Genomic DNA, 24,837 nt, shown 5'->3' on the forward strand with positions numbered 1-24,837 from the left:
AAATCATGTTTCGCATTTGGAAGACGTCTGAATACAAAGACAAAGAGGACACGCTTTGCATTATCGAATGCTTTCTCGGTTGTAATCAATCTATCTAGCCGTTCGTGCACACATAAATACATGACTCTTCATAAACTTTCTAAAAATATATAATCAATCAAAGGAATCATTTTCGATCCTCACCAAACACAATCCGAGTACTAACCCGCCAAATACGATTCTCGGCACAAAAGAAACTTCCACCAGCATTAATAATAGGATTAGCACACTGATCTCCACGAAAGTATAATTAACATAACACGACACTAAATTATTTCTTACAATCGGACAAGCCGAATTTGCTACAACGTAATGCTCGACGCTTGACGAATTAAAAAATAACAGTTTTAAACTTGTACATCCGCTAACGCGATGACGTAATGTCTTTGTGTGTCTGACGCTACGCCTACAGGATATATTGCAGTAAACAATGGTTCCAGATCCTTCTTAACAAAGGGTTTATTTTTGGCAATACCACTAACAATAAACATCACATGATTCGAATTCGAAAATGTTGGAACGTGCAAGAGAGAGAGAGGGCAAACGGGAATTTTTGGAAAAAGAAAGATACCGGGAACGCCCCTCGGGGGGTAGCACTGGCGCGAACTATACTATCATGGCCATAACATGTGTACAATTACTGATCAACTAAAATATGGGAAGGATGATTTTTTTTTTTAAACAATTACATGGTGGTGTGTCGCTACGCCAACAATCGTGACAATGGTATAGTTAAACTTTTAAAATCACATTGCTCAATCAACCCGACTGAGAGTTGGAAATATAATTTATTACTTACAGCACGTGATTTTGTGCAGTGCAGTATTGATATCCCCTCTATTTTACCTACGCCACCGATGGTGGACCGACGTTACGTTTTCACGTTGATTCGTAGCGGAACACACCCATTCCGAATATCAGAAGCCAGGGGTTCGATTGGGAATTGAATCCATTTATGTGCAACCGTTAAATTTTAAATATTAGTGAAACTCCCGTGGGAAGAGTGGTTTTAAAATTATCTCAATAAAGCCATTACCGATGACGTAGCAAGCAGCCATACAAAGAGGATGTAAATTGTATCAAAAAGCGATGCTTTTCGGTCTATATAAATCTCTATAAACCTCAATAATTCATCCTAATTTTATTGAATATTATATTTATTAGTATTATAAGCTAGGATTTCTCTAAATTACTTTCTTTAGGAAAATTTGAAACAGTGTGGCCTTCGGAATCATTTAAGGCGGTGTATACGCACAATCATTATTATCATGGTCCTTCACGAGATAATATATGAGGTGGTGTGGTCAGTGGTATATTGCAGAACTTGACGTGTGTGCCGACGTGGTGGTTCAATGAAGGTCGTCTTTCCCCCCACCAATGCCTGTCCAAGTTAACTTTGAACGACTGGACCGAGATAGCTTCCACAAGTCACAACGCCTTTTTCCACAACAGTGCCCCCTTGTCGTTGGGTCGTGCCTTGGAGTGAAAATGTGCTCTGGATCCAGTTTGAAAATTCCGTGCAATATTTGGCCCACCAATGGCAATAAAAAATTACATTTCCTAAAATTGTAATTAATCGACACAACAAGAAGGTAAAAATTGATATTGCACGTATATTGCCTGGTACATGACGTCATTGCCGAATCCTTTCGTTTAATTCCTTCATATATGCAATAATATTCGCAGTTGTAGTAATTCGCTGAATTAATCCGATAATATATTACGTACTTTAAAATTTTTTCACATTTGCTGTTGAACCCTTCAGCAGTAAGCAGCTTAAGAAATGGAAATTGATTGAGTATATCACATTACTTTATCAGCTCGGCTGGTGCACCTGCACCTCCTTTTTTACAGTATAGGTTTTAGTTGACATCACTTCCTCGATAAAAACACCGAAAATCCAACTCGAGCTAAAAAATATTTATCAATCTGTAAATTTGATAAAATTACGGCCTCTAATACCATGAGCCAGGAGAACCAATCAGAACCAGCGAGAAAGGGCGTGACATAGTCTTCACCTCACGTGACTTCCCAATTCCCATCGTCCCTTTTGCGAAGCTGGTTCTTGTGGTGAGTGAGCTTTCTTTTTTGCTGCGCTTTCAATCCAATTGAATCCGATGTCATTTAGCACATTTTGCATCTTGTTTGTTCGCTGAGACTTGATAAGCACTCCCTTTTTGTGTTTTAGCTTTGGTTTTGGCGGCATGAGGGCTAAGGTAAGCGTCTATTGAGAGGTTGTGCCTGCATTGTAGGCCTCGACTTTTAAGTAATTTACTTAATTTTTTCCCCTGTCTGATTTGTTGAGTAAGTAGTCTGATGTGTTAATGCATTGTTTCCTTTTGTTTTTTCAACAGTGGCGGAAGAAGCGTATGCGCAGGTATGAGCGGGCTATGTTCGTCGTGTTAAACGTGCACAATGACTGAGTCCTCGTGGGCGGTCGCGGATATTTTCCCGTACAAACTTGCGATTGCGTTATTGTTAGTGAAGTAATTTGATAACGCCGACTAATTAGTTTTTTTTATCCTCGACGTCGACGCTGATTTCGGTTGGAATTGTCGTTACTTGATCACGTGTGCGATGAAATCTCCCCCAAGCACGTCTCATTTTCCTCCGAAATTTGCGAAAGCATGTCTCCCTAAAACTAAAAGTTTCAGATATTAGAATGTGACAATTGACATTTTCCACGTGTGAATCCCTCCTGTTTGTACCTTTAATTTGATTTTATTACCTGAGGTAAAACGTGATTACCTGATTGTTACCTGATTTGATTCGATCTCTGAATTTCACCACCTATTGTTCTAAATGATATATGAACACACGTGGTCACACCTGCACTTCCAAGGTCCTGGCCAAGGGGTGGGTGGGAGAACTGCAAGGTGACCATTTTGTTTCTGCATCCATTACACGGTTGATGGGATTCTGAATTATAGCGGGGAATGGATATTAAAAGGTGAAAGGGGATTCTGAATTGATGAATTGATTGTAGCTGGGAAGGAATATTAAAAGTTGAAAGGGCAGTAACTTCCCGCTTTGTTGGTCTGTGAAAGGCACGAAACCACCCATTTCTAAACCCGGTGTCTGCTGCTACACCGCAAACAACGCCGGGCACCCAGGGGCTCTAAGCCTTTGTGACAATGAAAAGCAGCCTCAGCTTTATCAGTGTCTAGGCTGGCAATAATTGTTAGCAGGTGTAACAGCTCACTAAGCCACAAGTTGTAGTTAACATTTAAAAAATACTTTACTAATTTTTAAAATCTCTTTTTTTTTCTCCTTTGAAGTGCTTCCTGTATATTTCCCATGTAGAGGATATTTTGCATTGTCATAAGATTTTGACTTCTTGAATTTGCTGCACCAGTTAAACAAGTGGATGAATGGGATGCATTACCAAGTTGTGCACATTATTTTTATTTTCACAATTGACTTTTGAAGGTCCACTGTGTCCACAGTACATAACTAGGCCGCCATTTTTTATTTTTTTTGAAACGCTGTACAAGTCCATGTCGAACTTTGACAATCCTGGTGTTTTGTTTTAAGTTTTTATCCAGTTACATGTAGTAAAAGGGAACTCGCAATGGTGATTGGGTGTTTGGTCACATTGGTGTGAACTGGTTGAGACTGAGTGATGGAAATGAATGTAGAAGGAAGTAGAGGACGGGGAAGACAGAGAAAGACTTGGCTAAAGATGGTGGAAGAAGAAATGCGGGCAAGTGGGTTAACAAGGGGAGATGCAGAAAATGGGGCAAAATGGAGAAGATTGTCATGGGGACCGCAAGGCTAACCCCCGTGCTAGCAGGGAAAATGGCCTTAAAATACATGTTGGTGTGAACAGAAAATTACAAGTTCAAATATATTTTTTATTTGGCATCATTGTGCCTCACTTGGATTGAAAGCGTTTAAATACTGCATTGGAATAGCTTCCCGAGCCAAGGTATCTGGTGCTTTAAGTAAGCTGCTGTCCAATGCCTCTGCATTTTCATGCCTGGGATTGACTCCGTTTTCAGGTTGAAGCGCAAACGCAGAAAGATGCGTCAAAGATCCAAGTGATCTTACGACTGAGGAGGTCGCCTTTGTGCAGCGCAGAGCAGCAAACAACATCTGCAACTGGACCAACATCTTTACACCTCTGTGATGTCAAAATGCCCCTCTGACCCCCATAACCCCACAAATGTTCGATCTGCTCACCTGCTGGTGTTTGCTTGCATTTTGAGGATTAGTAAAATCGATCAACATATGCTTTTTGCTTCTGTTGTGGTTATTGAATGGATGGCAGTCGACTTCACTTTCTCAGTTTTTGTACTGTTTCTGACATTGGAATTGAGTAAGGGGGCATTTGCATCCTAAATACTGCTTTGCCTTTCTTTCAAGGGCATAGTTCATATGTTTAAAGGATTGCAGGAGTTGTTTTGGAGAGGAAATTTGTCAGGACATTTGACATGTAGAGTTCCATATTTTTATTTTATAAAACAGCTGTCTTTACTTGAGACCATGCATCACACTTGCCAAGCCATACAATATATCCTGCAATGGAGAATTGGGTTATGTGAGAACATCGAAGGAGTTTGGAAAGAAGTGAAAATGTTCTTTGGGTGCGAACCAAAAATTGGATGGGTGTGAGATTGCAAGCAACTCTAACAGACTTGAACAACTGTCGGTATTTAAGATGGAAATGTAAACAGCCACATGCTTGAATCTCATTTTGAGTTTTGCACAAAATTATTAAATACAACAAACAACAACATGCATTTTAAGGCCATTTTCCCTGCTAGAGCGCGGGTTCGCCTTGTGGTCCCCATGACAATCTTCTCCATCTTGCCCTATTTTCTGCATATCTCCTTGTTAACCCCCTTGCTCGCATTTCTTCTTCCATCATCTTTAGCCAAGTCTTTCTCTGTCTTCCCCGTCCTCTACTTCCTCCTACATTCATTTCCATCACTCTTCTCAACCGGTCACTTTCATCCTTCCTCAACACATGACCAAACCATCTCAACCTGTTCCTCTTCACAGCATCCATCACAGGCTCTATTCCCATCATCTTTCGCAATTCATCATTTGTCTTCCTCTCTCTCAACGATACTCCGCACATCCATCGAACCATTCGCATTTCCACCCTTTCCAACCTTCGTTGCTGCTTTACATTCATTACCCATGTCTCGCTCCCATAAATCATAACACTTCTCACACATGCAGCATACACCTTTCCCTTCAGCTTCAACGACACTCCCCTCCTCGTTAGCACGCCACTCAGTTCTCGAAACTTCTTGCATGCACATCTCACTCAAAATTATTAAATACATTGCAGTTAAACCTTACACTTTTTACAAATATAAATAATTCTGAAAAATTGTCAATTCAGTGACAACAGCTGGTTTGCTGACTCGTGCTCTTTTGAAGAACCTTGTCTGGAGATGGTACAGGAGATTTGTTCTTTATATCTCGAGCTGAAAATAAAATAAGCAATTTAGTGTGGTTAATTATCGCCAGAGTTCCCGATGTGGCATACAGGTCTACTTCAAGGTGGTATATGAGCATACCTAGTGTACATCTGAAATGGCCTGCAAGTTTACTTCCCAAGGTAATGTGCATTTCGACTTTCGAGTTCCTTTCGTATCAGTTGCCCATTCCACAGTTACTCGTCTTTATGGTAAAAAAAAAAAAAGAAACGATTAGTTTTTGCTCATTATACCTGGCAGTTCACACCAGCAGAGGCCATTTTTTCTGGTCCTCGGAGTTTATCAAATTTTTATTCATTCCTTTGCATTTTTATTTGAAGATCCACAATCTAGTTTCTTTGTGACCCTGTTGCCACTTTCGTTTCTCGTACGCAGCGCCTGGCTGCTGGTTGCATAATTTCTGGGGTCATGACTACCACTGTCTGATGTGAGGGCAAATGTATTTTGTCAGGTTATTGGCAGGGAGTGGCCCTACATTTCAAAAGATGGTGTTGGACTGAGCTACAAATGAATGCTAACAGTATAGCCAGCTTCACATCCCATTCGAAGTTGACACATTGATCCAATTATCATGCTGAGCTCCTTTTTATGCAAGATTGTGATCATTTTGGAACTTTTATTACGTATGCAAATAATCGGAATTTCTGACCTCTCTCTCTCCTCCCTCCAAACCACTTCCTTACTAATTGTTAACCGACGTCTCTCCCCTACCCCTTTCTGTGGACGTAATAAATAGATCACCGTTTTTGCACAAGACAGTTGGCATCAAGTCCCCGAAAATGACTTTACTCACTCGCTTAATCTTATCACGTGTCGACATTAAATAAACCGCATAACATTAGTTTTCCTGCATTATAGGTTTCCCAGAATTCTCAATCGAATTTTGTGGGAGACAAAACGTGCAAAACTCACAAATAGCGATAAAGACGTTCTTCACGTTGATGCCTGTTTTTGCAGAAGTTTCCAAGAAAATGAGGCCGTTGCTCTCAGCGTATTTTCTTCCCTCCTAAAACAGTAATAAATGTATATAAATAACTTGTTTGCACCATAAAACATTCTAAATTCATGAATGTGTGCAGGTAATCTTAAGGCTAGGCTAACCCCCACTGCTAGGCTAACCCCACTGCTAGGCTTAAGGCTAGGCTAACCCCAAGGACTGCAAGGCTAACCCCAAGGACTGCAAGGCTAACCCCATTCTTGCAGGGAAAATGGCCTTAAAATGCCTGTTTGTTGTGTAGGTAATCTTAAGCCCTCCATAACCTGGCCCCATCCTACCTGGCTGACCTCTCCAGACACACTCCCACCCGCAACCTCCGCTCTGCTGGTACCAACCTCCTGACCCCTTCCATCCGGACCAAATTCAGATCCTGGGGGGACAGGGCCTTCTCCATCGCTGCTCCCACCCTCTGGAACTCACTACCTCACACCATCAGAGACTCCTCCTCACTCACCACATTCAAAACATCACTAAAGACCCACCTGTTCAACACTACATTCAACATTCAACCCACAGCATCTAACCCCTGACTATCTCTTCTCCTTCTCCCTCCTTTTGCTTTAAATATTTCCCTATTGATTTTTGTCTTTTTGCAATTGTTGTTTTCATGTATTGTTATGCATTATGTTTTCCACTCTGTCAAAGCGCCTTTGGGCTTCTGGAAAAGCGCTATACAAAATAAATGAATTATTATTATTAAGGGTGTAGTACTGGTGAAAAATTGAGAAAACTACATAGGTACCTTTGAGAGGCCTTTACACAAAAACAAAGTCAAGTTAATATCTAATTTTCAGTTTTTCTTGAAAGATATAATCTTGGCTTTAACTCAGACCAGTTTCAACGCTTCTTTGTCATATTACATGCATATAATTTGCATAAATTAGACCGTCAATAAAAAACAAGGAAAAACAAAGAACACATTTCTACTTCTATCTTCTATGTCACCTATCATTCTTTTCACACAAAACTTGGTACATGTATTATACATGTGTTACTCTACTACCTGATGAGAGGATTTTGTGAAATTATGTCAAATGTTCACTAATTAGCTAATTATGCCAATTACCAGATAAAACTTGGTTGTCCTTCAATAAATCCACAATGGCTACTTCTATAAACAAAAGCCTTCATCATTTTAAAGGAAGTGATATTCTGAATATCCTGTCCAAATTTCAGCCCAAAAGAATGATGCATTTCCAAAGTTATAACAAATTTCATGCAAAATATTATATTTCTTGTAAATTGCGTGTAAAGATAACAATAATTAGGGGTACTTCTATGACCTCTAATAGCATGGTTCTTGTTTATAAGACTATAAGGAAACTGTTCAGCTAAAAAAAAACCAAAAAAAAACCACCTGTTCACTGGTACTGCACCCTTAAGTGCAAAATGGTGTGGGAATCTGACATTTTGACAAAACTTTGACAGGTGTTGGACGTCTTGTACAACACTCGCTCTTGATCTTCAACAGTCACGATGGTGTTAGACAGGTGACGAGCTGTGCTCAGTTTCTGCCAGACGTGGGGCTTTGCATTCAGGCCAAAGAGTTCAATTTTTGTCTCGTCAGACCACAGAATCTTTTGCCTCATGAGTCTTTCACGTGCCTTTTTGTAAACTCTAGGTGTGTTGCCATGTGTCTTTCTCAGGAGTGGTTTCCATCTGGCCATTCTAATAAAGCCTAGATTTGTGAAGTGTTCCAGAGACTGTTGTCCATCCAGCAGGTTCTCCCATCTCAGCCAAGGAACTCTAATTCTGTTAGAGTGGTTATTGGGTTCTTGTTCACCTCACTAACCAAGGTCTTTCTTGCCCGGTGCTTAGTTTGGTCAGACAGACAGCTCTTGGAAGTCTGGGTGGTTCCATATTCTTTGCATTTCCTAATGATGGAGCTCATTGTGCCACTTGGGGAACTTTCCACACTATAAATTGTTTTGCACCCTTCCCCAGATCTATGCCTCCACAATTTTATCTCGGATTTCTACAGACAGTTCTTTGGACTTCATGGTGGAGTTTCTGCTCTGACATTGTCAACTGTGATACCTTGTATAGAGAGGTTTCCTTCTAGATCATGTCCAATCAATTTAATTGGCCACAGGTAGACCAATCAAGTTATGGAGACATCTCCAGGATGATCAAAGGAAATTGGATGCACCTGAACTCAATTTGGTGTGAGATAGCAAAGCGGTTGAATACTTACTTATTCACTCGACACTTCAGCTTTTCATTTTTTATTATTTTGTAAGTTTCCAGAAACAAGACCGAAAGTCTAACAGCGGCGTAGCCAGGCTTGTAAAATATTATAAACCACAAACACACATGATTATCTTAAACTGTCGCTAATGCTGCTTATAACATTAAACAAAGAAATTTGGAGGAATCCAGACATCCACAAGGTAGAACTGAGAAGATCTACTGTAATCTAGATTATACCCCACAAGGGTTGGGTACGTACCGTTTTGTTGGAAGAGACGTAACGTCTATGCTCTCGATATTTGATGGTCATTTTAACGATCAGTTTGTTTGTGTTTCACACTGAATGAAAAACGTAGAAGTAGAGCATAGCGATTGTGATATGACAGGTTTGACGATATGTTCGGCATGAACGGCATATAAATCAAAATGGCGGTGCGTGGAGAGTCAGCCGCCGCACCCCCGTAATGACATCAGGTGTAGTCACATCACCGTCATGTGACCAGATCCTCATCTCTGACAGGTATACGTTTGAGGGGACAGACATACAGATGGACAAACACAGTTCTTGACGGCTTTGCCCTATGGGCTACACCGTAAAAACTTCCACTTTGACATTATGGGGTATTATGTGTAGATCAGTGAGAAAAAAAAATCAATTTAATCGATTTTAAATTGAGGTTGCAACAACAAATTGTGAAAACGTCAAAGGGTGTGAATACTTTCTGAAGGCATGTACCATGCTCCTGTGTCGCAAGACACAGCATCACAACGTATATTTCGTACGATGTGCTGAAAGTGTGCCTTCCTATTTTGTTAGAATTTTTTTGGCTGCCAAGATAGCTTTGCAAGCAGATGAGACAGTGCGATGTATTGTGGGTATTGTGGTATCGGATGCCGTCTGCCAATCAAAAGTTTATCCAGTGGATAGCTATCCTCCACTTATCCAACTCTAGTTTATTCTTTGGATAGTTAACCCTCAGATAAGAATTCTAACCCCAGGATAACTCTTATCCTGTGGTTAAATTAAATGAATTTTTAGCAACCAGGCACAACACACTTATCAGTCACTGGCTGTCATTTCAATTGGAGGAGGAAGAATAGTTTCGCTGTCTATGTAGCCTTGGTGATGCAAACAAACCAGCATGTACTTGAGCTGTCTAGGATTCCTGACCTGCTTGTATACTGTCATATTTGTGCTTTGGAGTACAGGGCGTTATGTCATTGTATCTCCATCTACCTTCTAATTGATGTTAAGCTAAGGACCCATCTGTTTTATCAGCATTGGTTTGTGAACATTTAAAATTTCAAATCGCCTTTCGCAAAGAGTAGGCGATTTATCGCTGGTACCCTGAACAAATTACTGGCCCAACCTACATGGGGCACTGCATCAGCAGCACAGCCACAAACCAACATGCATTGCAGGCATTGTGTACACCAATGAATAGATTTCAATGGAAATGACTGATGAAATGCCACGCTCGATGAACTTCTCTGTCAAAAGTTTGGACGTTTTCAACATCTATGAGGTCCAGGCAGCTATGCTACTGAAAACATGTCATGTCGAGGCCATCTATTTCATCACAATGTACTTCGTAAAAAAAAAAAAAAAAAAAAAATCGAGGCCGTGTACTTAACGCAAAATGAATGGGTACCCACAACTGCTTCATATGACTTCTGTGAATAATGTATATGAGTACTGTACATTATTACCTGACTTGGTTTGTATACTGTGCAGACATGCTAAACATGCAGCTACTCCATAGTAAAACTACTTGGAATTGCTCACAGTCTTGTCTCAATGAGTCGTTTTCCATGCAATATTACCACCTGTATCCGTTCACTCAAAGAAACCTGCTCAACATTCTACCTGTAGTGATGTCATTGTTTTACTCCATCATCAGACAATACCCGAAGCTGCACTCTCAGTAGCTGCTTGGGACACTGTCCTTTGTTTAATAATCTTATTTTGTCCAGGCCATTTTAATATAGGCCAGATTCATAAAAAGGCATTTTGATACAAATAACTTATTCAGCATATTTGGGGAGTGGAGGGATGAAATAAAATGAAAGAAGCACACAGTGAGAAAAGCACATGTCCCCTACTGGTCCCAGTGAATGTTCTTATTCCAAGCACTCAGCAATTGTGAGCCATATACATACATTTTAAGTAGGCAAAGCTACAGAGTAAGTTTCAGTTTCAGAATATTTACACCATTATTTCTACCACTGAAACTTTAACTTGATGTGTAATTTTACATAGTAAAGTCATAACTAATTAAAAAAGAATTTATCAAATGCCCTGAAACACAAACTTGTTCTGTAATTTATCATAATAAATGCACCAAGTATCAGTTGAATATGATAAGCAAGCACCATCCCCAGATGCTTAGGATAATGTATAAAAATGCTGCACATGCCTGGTTGCCAATAATTATAGCAAGCATGGCTGCAAGAGGAGAACTCCACCCCCCCGCCCCCTCCCCCCACATCCACAGAGTACGTGTGCGCCCAATGGTTTGATAAGCATGACACTGATGTTATCAATATGTCATGGCCTTTTCAATCAGATCTGAACCCAATTTAACATTCATGGGATATTCTCGAATGACGCTCGAGACAGCGTTTTCCACCTCCATCAAACAGGTGTGAGTTGATAGACTTTCTCGTGGAAGAATGGTACCGCATCCCTCCTACAGAATTCCAGATGCTAGTGGACTCGATGCCACGGCGCATACCGGCAATACCGGCCCGGCCGCACGTGGTAGCCCAACGCCCAATTAAGTGACTACATTAGTGCTCCCATTTTTTTTGTCCTCTACCTGTACATTGAATAGCAGCAAACATTGGGGAGAGGAGTTGGGGGGAGGGGGGGGGGGGAGGTGAAAGGAGGGATTATCTCAGATAGGAATGATTACATTACCTTTTACCAAGCAAATCAGACCATTAATTTAATTGCACTTTTTGTCCTCACCCTCGTGCTCACAACTTGCTCACTTTTCAGATCTGCCTTGTTCCCCACGAGCGCAATAACTGTGTTTGTGTTGTCATATTTCCTCAATTTTTGCACCCAGTAGTCCACCTTGTCAAATGTGCTCTGCCAAAAAAAAAAACAGCAAGAAAATTGCAATTATAGTTATTTGATTGCACGATTTATATTCTTATTATAAATTCAGGTTGAAATTAAATAATTATCGTATCCAAATCCACATTCAGATCTTCACCAAAATCAAATCGATTTGGTCTTGTCACCACATACCCAACCTCTCCACCAAGTTTCGTCCAAATCCGTCCATAACTTTTTGAGATATCGTGCTATGTATTGGTTTAGCCTGATCTCTCAATGGTGAAGAATCACTTAAAAGTAAATAATTCTCGTATCTGAATCCATAATCAGATATTTACCAAAATCGAATCGATTCGTCCTTGTCAAACGCCCAACCTGTCCACCAAGTTTCGTCCAAATCAGTCCATAATTTTTGGAGATATCCTCTGATGCGTTATTAGGCGGTGTATATTCGGATATTATGTTTCATCGGGCGTTATTAAAATGGAAATGGTGAAAGAAAAACGATTGAATATAGCAAGGGTTTGCTGAATTTTAATCGATATGAGAAACGGGATTGAATGAGGCTCGGCATTATTACAGTGCATTCAGAAAGTATTCAGACCCCTTCACTTTTTTCACATTTTGTTATGTTGCAGCCTTATGCTGAAATCGTTTAAATTCATGTTTTCCCTCATCAATCTACACTCAATACCCCATAATGACAAAGAGAAAACAGGATTTTAGAAAGTTTTGCAAATTAATTAAAAAGAAAAAACGGAAATATCACATTGACATAAGTATTCATACCCTTTGCTATGACACTTGAAATTTATCTCAGGTGCCTCCCATTTCTCTTGATCATCTCTGAGATGTTTCGAACCCTTGATTGGAGTCCACCTGTGGTAAATTCAATTGATTGGACATGATTTGGAAAGGCACACACCTGTCGATATGAGGTCTTACAGCTGATAATGCATATCAGAGCAAAAACCAAGCCACGAGGTCGAAGGAACTGCCTGCAAAGCTCAGAGACAAGATTGTGTCGAGGCACAGATCTGGGGAAGCCTACAAAAAAATTTCTGCTGCATTGAAGGTTCCCAAGAGTACAGTGTCTTCCATAATTCCTAAATGTGATTCTTAAATGTGCCAGGTGTTTCTCCCCCATTTCCCCAGATAGTTTTCACTGTTATTAACCTTCAATGTTTACACTTTCCCCTCAAGTTATGTATTCCGTCATATATTATAACACCTTTTTCTTCTTCTTCTTTAAAAGGCTGCTTTCGACTTGCTCACCAAATCTATTCATCCCAAAAAAAAATTCCATCTCCTATAGTGCCTTTTTTCTACATTCCCTAAACTCTCCTGCACTCCATCCTCCATCCAGCGTCCTTAAACATATTTTTAACTCGAAGGTCACAAGAAACTCATTTTGCAATAAATGTTCGTTTCCCATTAATCGTACACTTTCTAAAATCAAATCTCACCCCTCCCCTCCAAATCTTCCCCATAACCCCTCCCCTCCAAATCTTCCCCATCACCCCTCCCCTCCAAATCTTCCCCATCACCCCTCCCCTCCAAATCTTCCCCATAACCCCTCCCCTCCAAATCTTCCCCATCACCCCTCCCCTCCAAATCTTCCCCATCACCCATCCCTTTCAAATCTTCCCCCTTTCCCCTCCCCTCCTAATCCTCCCCATCACCCATCCCTTTCAAATCTCCCCCCTTGCCCCCTCCCTCCTAAACTACCCCCTCACCCCTCCCCTCCAAGACTCCCCTCACCCCTCCCCTCCTAGACTCCTCCCTCACCCCTCCCCTCCAAATCTCCCCCATATCCCATCCCTTTCAAATCCCTCCGCTTGTCCCTTCCCTCCCAAACTCCCCCTCGCCCCTCCCCTTCAAATCTCCCCACCCTCATTTCTTCTCAATTTCCCCCCTCTCACTCCCCCTCCTCAAAGCGTCCTCCCCGCTTCTTCCCCCTTCCAACTCTCACCTCCATCTCCCCCAACCTTCTGCCTCGCTCTTCCCCCTCCTCAAATAACACCTCATTGTGCCTCACCCAATCACCATCAAACCTTTTGTCCGCCCCATCCTTCCCTTTCGCCGAGCTATTCTGAAATCTCTGACACACCTTCAACAGCTCTCCCTACCTCTTCCACCTCTTCCACATCTTACCCTACCCCTCCTCCACCCTGTTCTGTATCCGATGCTCCCCCTTCCTCTTCATTAACGGTATGGACCTCAAACATCCGGGGCCTTCGTTCAAACTTAACTGATCTCTCCATACTGGTTGCTTCTGTCAAACCAGACGTGATCTGCTTAACAGAAACTTTCCTCCTTCATGATGTCTCTGATTCCTTAGTATCTCTCCCGGGTTACTCCCTCCTCCAGTATGATAGACCTGAGCCTCGTCCTGGAGGTGGGGTTGCTATCTTTATCAAAAACTCTCTTCCTCACTCGCCCTGCACTGCACTCTCTCCACCTCACCCCCAGGAATACCTCTGGCTACGGCTTCCCCTTCGCTCCCACCTCTTGTTCATATGTGTGTTGTACCGTCCACCAAACAGTGATGACTCCATCTACATCTCGCTGTCTGATAATATGGACCAACTTCTATCTACTCATCCCAACTCTCTCTTCCTCATATGTGGTGATTTCAACTGTCATCATGCCAGTTGGCTGGGTGTGGTTACCGCTCTCACCAGCCATGGCTCCTCAGCAAAGGACTTCTGCGACTCACTGGGACTGACACAATCTGTCAATTTCCCGACCCGGATCTCAGTCAACGGAGCATTTCCTCTTCTGGACTTGGTTATGACTAACTACCCTGAAAATGTCTGCTGCTCTTCTTCTGCTCCAATCGGATCATCTGATCATGTCCTTGTTAAAGTGGACATCTCTCTGACCATCCTCAGGGAGCCTGCTCAGCGTCGACGAGTCTGGCATTTCACTCAGGCCAACTGGCACGGTCTTCAAGCAGCCATCAATCATCTGGACTGGTCTCCCATCTCTACCACCTCTGACATCAACTCATCCTGGGAATTATTCCAAAGTAAATTGCTCTCTCTCATGCACAGATTTATCCCATCTCGTCTTCAGTTGTCATACCCTTCCTCCCGTCCATGGTACACGGAATTTTGTGGTGAGGCTGTTGCCCAGAAACAACTTGCCTTCATCTCCTGGAAAGCAAATCCAACGGAAGGAAATCTCATTTCCTTTCACAAAGCCCGAAACAAGTGTGTGTCCACCCTCAGGAGAGCCAGGAAACAATATCTCTCCGTTCTCAAGACCGAACTCTCTTATCTGTCTCCCTCTTCCAAATCTTGGTGGCGTCTGGTCAAATCCGTTTCTGGTGTTTGTTCCCCCTCCATAACCTCCCTTACCTCAAACGGCTACACAGCTGACTCCGCACGTGAAAAAGCTGAATGCCTCAACTCTGTGTTTGCCTCTAAATCTTGTGTCCCAAACCCAACCCTCTCTGTACCCACCGTACCCAGTCGTACCCAGCTGCTCCTGGACTCCATGTCCTTTCCTCCTGACAAGGTGGAAAAGTTTCTGTCAAACCCTCGACTCTGATTCTGCAACTGGACCCGACGGCATCAGCCCACGGGTCCTAAAATCCTGCTCTGACGCTCTATCTCACCCTCTCTCTGTTCTCTTCACCCTCTCTTTTGCTCAAGGTCAACTGCCATCTGCTTGGAAATCAGCCAACAGCCCCGCCTTGCACAAAAAAGGTGCAAAAACAGATCCTAGCAACTACAGACCAATCAGCCTTCTCCCAATTATCAGCAAAGTCATGGAATCCATCATTGCTTCGGATATGAAATCTTTCCTCTTCTCCAATGGCTTGATCTCTGATCATCAATTTGGTTTCAGACCAGGTCACTCTACTCTGGACATGCTGCTTCTGCTGTCTCAACAATGGATGGAGGTCCTCAATGCCAAACAGGAAATTAGAGCTGTCTCCCTCGACATATCACGTGCCTTCGATACGGTCTGGCACCCCGCTCTGCTCACCAAACTCTCCTCCTTTGGTATCCATGGAAATCTCCACGCGTGGCTGGCGGACTTCCTCTCGAGTCGTCGTCAACATGTGGCCCTGAATGGGTTTCTCTCATCTCCTCTGCCTGTTCAGGCTGGAGTTCCCCAAGGCAGTGTTCTGGGCCCTGTGCTTTTTCTGGTCTTCATCAATGATCTCCCTGACTCTCTTGAAAATCCTCTCTATCTCTTTGCTGATGACTCCACTCTCTGCCGCTCCATTCCTCTTCCCTCAGATCGGCAGTCTGCAGCCTCATCACTCTCTGAAGACTTGGACAAAATCACAGACTGGTCAAACAAGTGGAACATGTCTTTCAATCCTGACAAATCTCACACTCTTACTATGTCTCTCCGAAAAGATCGACTGGACAACCCTCCCATCTACTTTCTCAACAATCCTCTCCAAGAAGTTCTGTCGCTCAAGCTTTTGGGTCTCACTATCTGCCATGATCTTTCTTGGGAAAACCACATTTCCAAGCTGGCCTCCAAAGCCAGTCGCCGACTGGGCATCCTCCGTCGTGCGAAGTCCTTCCTCGGCACACCTGAGCTCCTCACCACATACAAGGCTTTCATCCGCAGCTCAATGGAATACTGTTCTCCCCTATGGGCCGGTGCTCCTGCCTCACACCTAGCTCGGCTTCACGCTGTTGAAACCAAAGCTTTCAGAATTATTGGAATCTCCCGCGATGAAGCTATCTCTGAGGGCCTTTCACTCACTCACCGCAGGCAGGTAGGTGGTCTTTCTGTCTTCTACCGGCTCCTCTCCGGCCTTGCACCCCCAGCTCTCTCTGTGCTCTGTCCCCCAAATATTCCTACAGGTCGCACAAGATCTGCCAGCAACCCTCTGATGGTTAAACTGCCGAAATCTCGGCTCGCTGCTCACCTTCACTCTTTCATTCCTCTTTTCTCCCGCCTCTGGAACAAACTCCCTCACTCTCTTCAATCCCACTCCTCCCTCCAGGTCTTTAAAATAGCTGTTCACCACCATCTCTTATCTTCCCCCATCCAAAACCTTGATCTTTTCTACCCCCACTAATTCACCCCAGATCCACCTTGTTTGAAATTCCAACTTCTTTCCTGGAAGTCCTGGCAGTGTCCATATGTTTTATACCTTTCCCATCCCCCCCTTCCCATGCCCTCCCCCCCCCCCCAAAACCCTCGCCCTCTATCAGATCTCTCGATGTGTCCATGTCTCTCGGTCCCTGCTCTCAAATGTTGTGTTTGTGTCCTTCCCCCTCTCTCCCCATCTTGTCTACCGCTCCCGATGTTATATGCTTTATGTGTCGGTTTGTCTTTCTGTGTGATTAATGTTCGCTCTTTCACAAGCCTCGATCTTGTATACAAAAAAAAAAAAAAAAAAAAAAGGAAGAAGTTTGGAACAACCAGGAATCTTCCGAGAGCTGGCCGCCCGGCCAAACTGAGCAATCGGGGGAGAAGGGCCTTGGTAAGAGAGGTGACCAAGAACCCGATGGTCACTGGCTGAGCTCCAGTGATCCTGTGTGGAGATGGGAGAAACTTCCAGAAGGACAACCATCACTGCAACACTCCACCGATGTGGGCTTTATGGCAGAGTGGCCAGACGGAAGCCTCTCCTCAGTGAAAGACACATGAACGCCCGCTTGGAGTTTGCAAAAAAGCACCTAAAGGACTCTCAGACTGTGAGAAACAAGATTCTGTGGTCTGATGAAACCAAGATTGAACTGTTTGGCTTCCATCTGGCCACTCTGCCATATAGCCCAGATCGGTGGTGTTGCAGTGAGGGTTGTCCTTCTGGAAGTTTGTCCCATCTCCACACAGGATCTCTGGAGCTCAGCCAGAGTGACCATCGGGTTCTTGGTCACCTCTCTTACCAAGGCCCTTCTCCCCCGATTGCTCAGTTTGGCTGGGCGGCCAGCTCTCGGAAGAGTCCTGGTTGTTCCAAACTTCTTCCATTCAAGAATTATGGAGGCCACTGTGCTCTTGGGAACCTTCAATGCAGCAGAGATTTTTTTGTAGGCTTCCCCAGATCTGTGCCTCGACACAATCCTGTCTGAGCTCTGCAGGCAGTTCCTTCGACCTCATGGCTTGGTTTTTGCTCTGATATGCATTGTCAGCTGTGAGACCTTAAAAAGACAGGTGTGTGCCGTTCCAAATCATGTCCAATCAATTGAATTTACCACAGGTGGACTCTAATCAAGGTGTAGAAACATCTCAAAGATGATTAAGAGAAATGGGGGGCACTTGAGCTAAATTTCAAGTGTCATAGCAAAGGGTATGAATACTTATGTGAATGTGATATTTCAGTTTTTTCTTTTTAAAAAATTTGCAAAACTTTCTAAAATCCTGTTTTCTCTTTATCATTATGGGGTATTGAGTGTAGATTGATGAGGGAAAAAATGAATTTAAACGATTTCACTATTAGGCTGCAACATAACAAAATGTGGAAAAAGTGAAGGGGTCTGAATACTTTCTGAATGTACTGTATATGTGAAGAAGATGATGAAGGAGGTAGAGTTTTTTTTGTTTTAATGTAAATGAGTATGATTTGTATGATTTGGATTCATGGAGTTTCGTGGACATTTGGAATCAATGTGGTGGATAAAACTTATTTGTAGAGAGAGGAATAAGTGGTTATGTTTACTTCCTGAGAGTGGTTTCCTTGAAATCCGATTAACAATTAACAAAGAAGGATTCCTGGGAGATCCTGCTCTCTGTGCAGGGATAACCAATTCACCCCCATGTGTTGGCATATGCAGTTTTGACTTGCGTGTCCATGTACGCATCAAAAAAAATAAGAAAAGAAAAAAAACTTCTTTTTTGGGGGGATCAAAAACATTCCCGGGAGTTACCTGAATACACCGTAGTTGGATTTATTGAAATCCGTTAATCCGTTCTCAAGGTATATCATGACAGACAAACAGACAGACAGACACGGCTCCTTTTATAATATAGATGTTTAGCTAGTGCAGTCTTTGTGCTTGTTGTAGGTTCGAACAATTTCTTTGAAACCAGGGACCCTTCAGTGATATTTTCCTGTTCTGATATCTGCCATGAGAGGCTGTATTGGTATTGGGCATGACAGTGTCCTCTGTAGAACCAGGAAAGTCCCCAGGCAAGATGAGGACGGGGTAACAGAATGGTTTTGGACGCATGGCTTTGAAAACTTCTCTGCGGTCCGCAATAGTTGGAGGACCGTCCCTCACTACCTCCTCCCCCATTTTGATTGAGGATTTGTGGCGTCTTTAGACTTCTATTTTTGTATCGTTGGGTGTATTTATTTATTTCTCCATTCATGTACAGTCACGTGAAAAAGTAAGTACACCCCATGTAAAGTTTTGACTTTTTCAACATATTTCAACATATAGCTATTTGATCTTCATTTCAACAATATTGATAGATAAAGGTGATATAGTATAACAAATATCATGGAACATTTACATTTTGTAGTCCATTGTATAATTTAAATAAACATGAATGCAAATTTCGCATGTGGAAAAAGTAAGTACACCCTTGTCTCTAATAGGTGGTATTGCTCCCTTTGGCAGAAACAACCTCAAGTAGGCGTTTCTTATAACTGTCTACCAGTCTCTGACATCGTCTGGGAGAAATTTTTGCCCACTCCTCCATGCAGAATTCTTTCAGCTGTGCGATGTTTGAGGGGTTTCTTGCATGCACAGCTCGTTTCAAATCCCCCCATAACATCTCGATGGGATTTAGATCCGGGCTTTGACTTGGCCATTCCAGAACCCTCCATTTCTTTCTTTTCAGCCATTCCTTGGTGGATTTACTTGTATGTTTCGGGTCATTGTCATGTTGCAAGGTCCATCTTCGGTTGAGCTTCAACTTTCCGACAGATGGCCTCACATTATCCTCAAGCATCCTCTGGTACAATGAAGAATTCAGAGTGGATTATATGATGGTGAGCTGCCCAGGCCCTGATGCAGCAAAGCTGCCCCAAACCATAATATTTCCACCACCATGCTTTGCAGTTGGTATCAGGTTCTTGTGGACCAATGCTGTCTTTGGTTTTCGCCAAACATGTCTTCTGGTACTGTGGCCAAATAGCCCTACCTTTTACTCATCTGTCCAGAACACATTGTTCCAGAAGTGCTGGTCTTTGCCTTGGTGTTCATTGGCAAACTTTAGTTTTGCCCTGATGTTCTTTCTGGACAGCAAAGGTTTCCTCCTGGCACACCTCCCATGTAGATCAAATTTGTGCAGCCTCTTTCTAATGGTAGACCCGTGCACTTTGACATCAACAGTGGCAAGAGCTACCTGTAGGTCCCGTGATGACATTCTGGGTTTCTTCGAGACTTCTTTCAGCATCTTGCGGTCTGCTCTCGGGCTGAACTTGCTGGGGCGGCCTGGCCTGAACAAGTTGGCAGTTGTTTGGAATCTTCTCCACTTGTAGATGGTCTTCCATACAGTCAAATGATTGATTTCAAATTGTTTGGAGATCTTTTTAAATCCATCCCCAGACTCGTAGGCATCTATAACCTTCTTTCTGAAGGCCTCAGAGAGCTATTTTGATCTGGGCATGGTGACACCGCACACTTCAACAACAGAGCAAACCAAACTAAATGTCTGAAGTTTAAATTAGACAGGTTCCTCCAAGATCCTCTCTGACGATGTTCTAATCATTTGCACCTGAGCTGGTGCACCTGATTCTAATTTTAGGTATTTGAAGTAGTGATAAATGTAGGGGTGTACTTACTTTTTCCACATGTGAAATTTGAATTTATGTTTATTTAAATTATACAATGGACTACAAAATGTAAATGTTTCATGATATTTGTTATATTATATCACCTTCATCAATCAATATTGTTGAAGTGAAGATCAAATAGCTGTATGTTGAAATGTGTTTAAAAACTCAAAACTTTACATGGGGTGTACTTACTTTTTCACGTGACTAAGTCTGTCTATCTGTCGTGTTGGGATTCTCCGTTTTTTTGTCATCCTGTGTAGAACCACCTTTAGAGGCCATTTCTCCCCACAGAGCAGGGGTTGGCCTTTTTCGGGCACCATGGTCCCCTTTTTTGAAGCGATGTTTTGTGGCCAGATGCCCTTCCTGCCGCCAACCCTGTTAGTCGCCTCTTGCGACACTCAGGGAATTACCAGTGAACTGGTACTCAATTTTCCGACTTCGGAAGGATGACAGGCTGAGTCAACCCCCTGGCGTTAATTCAGCAATCGACTGGGATTCGAACCCAGGATCCTCGGATCCCAAGCTGGCACCCTAACTGCTAACCCAACACCAGGCTCTTTTGACATCCTGTGTGCTTTGCAATAAACTGTTATTTCTTAAGGATACATGTTGCCTGATTGCCTCCTGCTCGAGTGCATGCAAACCGTGTTGTCCTGGTGTTTGGGAAATCCCTGGGGGATTGGTAAAGTGAATCTGGTTTAAGAAACTGGCGGGATTTAGGTTTAGGCTGGGAAAAGTTATGTTGTCCACTCGAATGAAGTTTCATTTGGGCAATTCACGAAGCACATTGCTTCGGCACAGCGGGGAAGCGTGAGCAGACCCCATCGACGCGACAATATATTCACCAAACCAATCGGCAAAAACATAGTGACGCGACAAGTATCCCTAGTGAACTGGTTGTCAGGCATCGTCAGGATCAGTGTGGAACTGAGAGCCCAGTCCCGATGCTTTGGAGATTTCAAAATGGGGGCAAGGTTCTTCCTGATTTATAAACTTAATGTGACGTATACTTGGCATACTTTTTCGGTCAATGTGTTTGTGATGATGCTTTGGTTAATTTGTCTTTGCTTTTAAATCTGCTTCAGATCTGGTACAGTCAAGAGGTTGCTCTCCAGTCCAAAAGTCATGCAAACCAGGGCCTGCTCTAAATCATTAGGGAATCTTTTATTGATTTGACAACAAGCTGAAAGTACTTGTGAAATAAAGTAAATCAGTTTGTGTAAGCTGCTGATTCCAGTGCAAAACTAGCTGCGTTGGTGGCACAAGAGAATAAGAAAATTGAATGAAATGGATAGAATAATTCACTGCAAAGGATCACAAAGTGCTGACTTTATGATTCGGCAGAGGAAATAAGGAAGGGCAAAGCGCAAAAAAATAGGAAGGGCAAAGCGCAAAAAAATAGGAAGGGTAAAGCATTTTGCTGTCATTTACGGTCAAGAACACCATTTCATTCTTACGTTTTAAAATCGATTTCTGATCATGTTTATGGTTTTTCTATCGAAGAAATGACCATCTATCTATAATTCCAGTAATCTCTGTGTGTATGTGTGTGTGTCTGTGTGTGTGTGTGTGTGTGTGTGTGTGTGTGTGTGTGTGTGTGTGTGTGTGTGTGTGTGTGTGTGTGTGTGTGTGTGTGTGTGTGTGTGTGTGTTTGTCTGTGACCGCTGTTTCTCGACAACCACGGGTCCGATATACTTGAAACTTGCCAGGTATATTGCTGGGGACCCGAGGATGTGCCTTTTCAAGGTTTGAAATTAATCGGACAAGTGGTTCCCAAGGTATGGTCACCGTACTCGCAAGCCGTTCGCTTTGGCTTTGCGAATGGACCAAACCATTTCATGTAAATAGAGGGGGGGGGGGGGGTTCTACCGTACTCGCAAGCCGTTCGCTTTGGCTTTGCGAATGGACCAAACCATTTCATGTAAATAGAGGGGGGGGGTTCTGTGGTCGTTACTGCCACGTGGTTTCAAAGTTTTTTTTTGTTGTTGTTGTTTGCACGCATGTTTTTTTGCACCCACGTACGGGCACGCCCTAGTCTATCTATAATTCCAGTAATCTCTGTGTGTGTGTGTGTCTGTGTGTTTGTTTGTCTGTGACCGCTGTTTCTCGACAACCACGGGTCCGATATACTTGAAACTTGCCAGGTATATTGCTGGGGACCTGAGGATGTGCCTTTTCAAGGTTTCATATTAATCGGAGAAGTAGTTACCGAGCTATGGCGATTTATTTACCAACCGTTCGCTTTGGCTTTGCGAATGGACCAAACCATTTCATGTAAATAGAGGGGGGGGGGGGGGTTATACCGTACTCGCAAGCCGTTCGCTTTGGCTTTGCGAATGGACCAAACCATTTCATGTAAATAGAGGGGGGGGGGGGGGGTTCTGTGGTCGTTACTGCCACGTGGTTTCAAAGTTTTTTTTTGTTGTTGTTGTTTGCACGCATGTTTTTTTGCACCCACGTACGGGCACGCCCTAGTATTATAAATTCTCATATATTCTTATGTATCATATAAATTATATGCTCACTTGTCCTGCACACTGGCAGTTTCTTCCCATTCATAAACTGCATCTGTCCCGAGGACTAAGACTATGAGGTCTTCATAGTTTCTTTCCTTCCTACTCTTCCGAGTTTCTTTCCCCACACTGCATCACTTTGGAACTCTTTCCCTGCTTCCTACTTCCCGCTCAATCCCAACCTCCCTCAGTTCAAGAGGAATGTAAATAGATTTCTTCTTTTTGTTTAATATATATATATATAATTGTTGCGGTTTTGAGTTTGTAAAGTGAGTCTAATAAAGGTTAACATTTGCCCCCCATAGTTAGTCACACAAGCAACATGTAGCCTCGCGATAGTATAGTTATGTCTTAGTATTTGTGAGCTTAGTTCCTTTCCATTGTTAGTCTGCGTTGAGTAGAGTCAGAAAAATAGGCCCTACTGCCACCGACTTTTCAGCTACCCTAGCCTCAATCCCTTTTTGCGCTAGACATGATTGGGCGAGTTAACACGAGGCAAGCTAGGAGGACCGGTGCTGAGTCGAGGGTGGAGCGGCAGAAGCGCTGATGGTAAGCACGACCGCCAATCAGAGCTCAGAGGTGGTGACTGCAGCGTTGCGTCAGAGGGCGTGGTGAGAAGGATCGAGAGTGTTCCAGAAGGTTCGTGGGGCGTAGCTATAAGACCCGCTGCGCAAAGCCCTCGACGGGACAGCAGCAAAAAGAGGACTGGCGCGCACGCAGCAGTACAGAGGACTAGCGCGGAAGAGGATCGTTATAAAGAACTTGCAAGAGAACTCGCGCGCACGAAACCAGCTCGGAGGATCGAGGAAGAGGAGTTGGCCGCCTGTGTGAACTGTACAGATACGCGGGCGCAGCCAGACGCGCTTAAAACCGAGATACAGTGCAATTTAAGACGCGCGAGTGAGAACGGCTGAGTAACCGCCAGCCACGCTAAAGTCCGCCCTTTGCCGTTCCGCCCCATCATCTGCTTTGTTCGGGAGACGCACTACGAGCCCCTGCCTTCGCCTGCCACCATATTCGCGGGACGTGTCGGGGACCGTGGAGAGCCGGACGGAGGCCGTCTCTGGACGACCACGTGGACGCGTTGGGGGAACATGTACCCATCTGCAATTCCCTGTGTGAGTGTGAGACGGGCCCGTTGTCTGGGATTTAGTTGAGATTGTTTGCGGCTACTCTGTGTCTCTGCATCCCTGAACCTTGTATATATGTGTGGGAATAATTAAACCCTTTGTTCTTCCTTTCTTCCTGATTTGATCGTTCCTGTGGTTTCCTCATTTGACTAAGCGTGGCACGAGCACAACCGCTCTAATCGGGCTCCAACCTCCTTGTAACTGCGCGGACCACGTGTATGCAATCCGCTCGGCATACTCAAACCACACATGGTTCGTGCGAGGCTTGTTTCCTCGCTCCCAGGGCAGCGCGAGCAATTAGGTACGAGCGAGAAGTGGTCCCGAAACCCTACTTCACGTTCGCCCGGGAAGGACGTTGCAAGCCTCGGTTCCGCCAAGCCCAGAAAGACAAGGGGATTAATCCCCCCTTGGTAAGGGGAAGAAGGGCGGCGTAGAGAACAGTAACAATATATACTTTCCTTTGTGTAGCCCTCTCATTAGAGTGGCCTTTGGCTTTGTGGTGAGCAAAGATCCATTGAAATATGGTTTTGCATTAAAGTAGCAGATTTAATAAACAATTAAAATATGGTACACTTTTGTGACCACCCCTGTGGGATGTGTGTGTGTGTGTGTGTGTGTGTGTGTGTGTGTGTGTGTGTGTGTGTGTGTGTGTGTGTGTGTGTGTGTGTGTGTGTGTGTGTGTGTGTGTGTGTATATATATATATTGTTACGGATCTCAGAGACGGCACTCCCCTTAGCAAGGGGGGTTTA

At 43.5% G+C, this 24,837-nt stretch overlaps 2 protein-coding genes and 1 long non-coding RNA gene across 8 annotated transcripts in view; 1 reads left to right on the top strand and 2 right to left on the bottom strand.

Moving 5' to 3' along the window:
* The window catches only part of LOC137429878 (uncharacterized), a 67,051-nt gene extending 66,676 nt beyond the window's left edge, over positions 1-375 (bottom strand). Inside the window, exon 1 of one of the 3 annotated variants that reach the window (XM_068120221.2) lies at positions 184-375. In XM_068120221.2, the coding sequence (XP_067976322.2) occupies positions 184-249 (66 nt within the window). In that variant the 5' untranslated portion in view covers positions 250-375. The remainder of the gene's footprint in view (positions 1-183) is intronic. The other 2 variants (XM_068120222.2, XM_078779940.1) reach the window with 2 other exon arrangements.
* A 1,634-nt stretch (positions 376-2,009) lies between these two features.
* Positions 2,010-4,272, top strand: LOC137429887 (uncharacterized). The gene is made up of 4 exons (XR_010984957.2): positions 2,010-2,109; positions 2,228-2,255; positions 2,394-2,416; positions 4,041-4,272. It is a non-coding gene; the product is annotated as an uncharacterized LOC137429887 (long non-coding RNA).
* The window catches only part of LOC137429885 (uncharacterized), a 39,545-nt gene continuing 18,749 nt past the window's right edge, over positions 4,042-24,837 (bottom strand). For 2 of the 4 annotated variants that reach the window (XM_068120236.2, XM_078779947.1), the window contains exons 4-6: positions 11,648-11,770; positions 6,402-6,495; positions 4,476-5,477 (exon numbers count right to left, since the gene is read on the bottom strand). In XM_068120236.2, the coding sequence (XP_067976337.2) occupies positions 5,389-5,477; positions 6,402-6,495; positions 11,648-11,770 (306 nt within the window). In that variant the 3' untranslated portion in view covers positions 4,476-5,388. Of the gene's footprint in view, positions 5,478-6,401; positions 6,496-11,647; positions 11,771-24,837 lie in introns of all 4 variants that reach the window. The other 2 variants (XM_068120233.2, XM_068120234.2) reach the window with 2 other exon arrangements.

This window comes from Myxine glutinosa, chromosome 6 (genome assembly GCF_964187855.1).
Source record: "Myxine glutinosa chromosome 6, kmMyxGlut1.1, whole genome shotgun sequence".
Classification (NCBI taxonomy): domain Eukaryota; kingdom Metazoa; phylum Chordata; class Myxini; order Myxiniformes; family Myxinidae; genus Myxine; species Myxine glutinosa.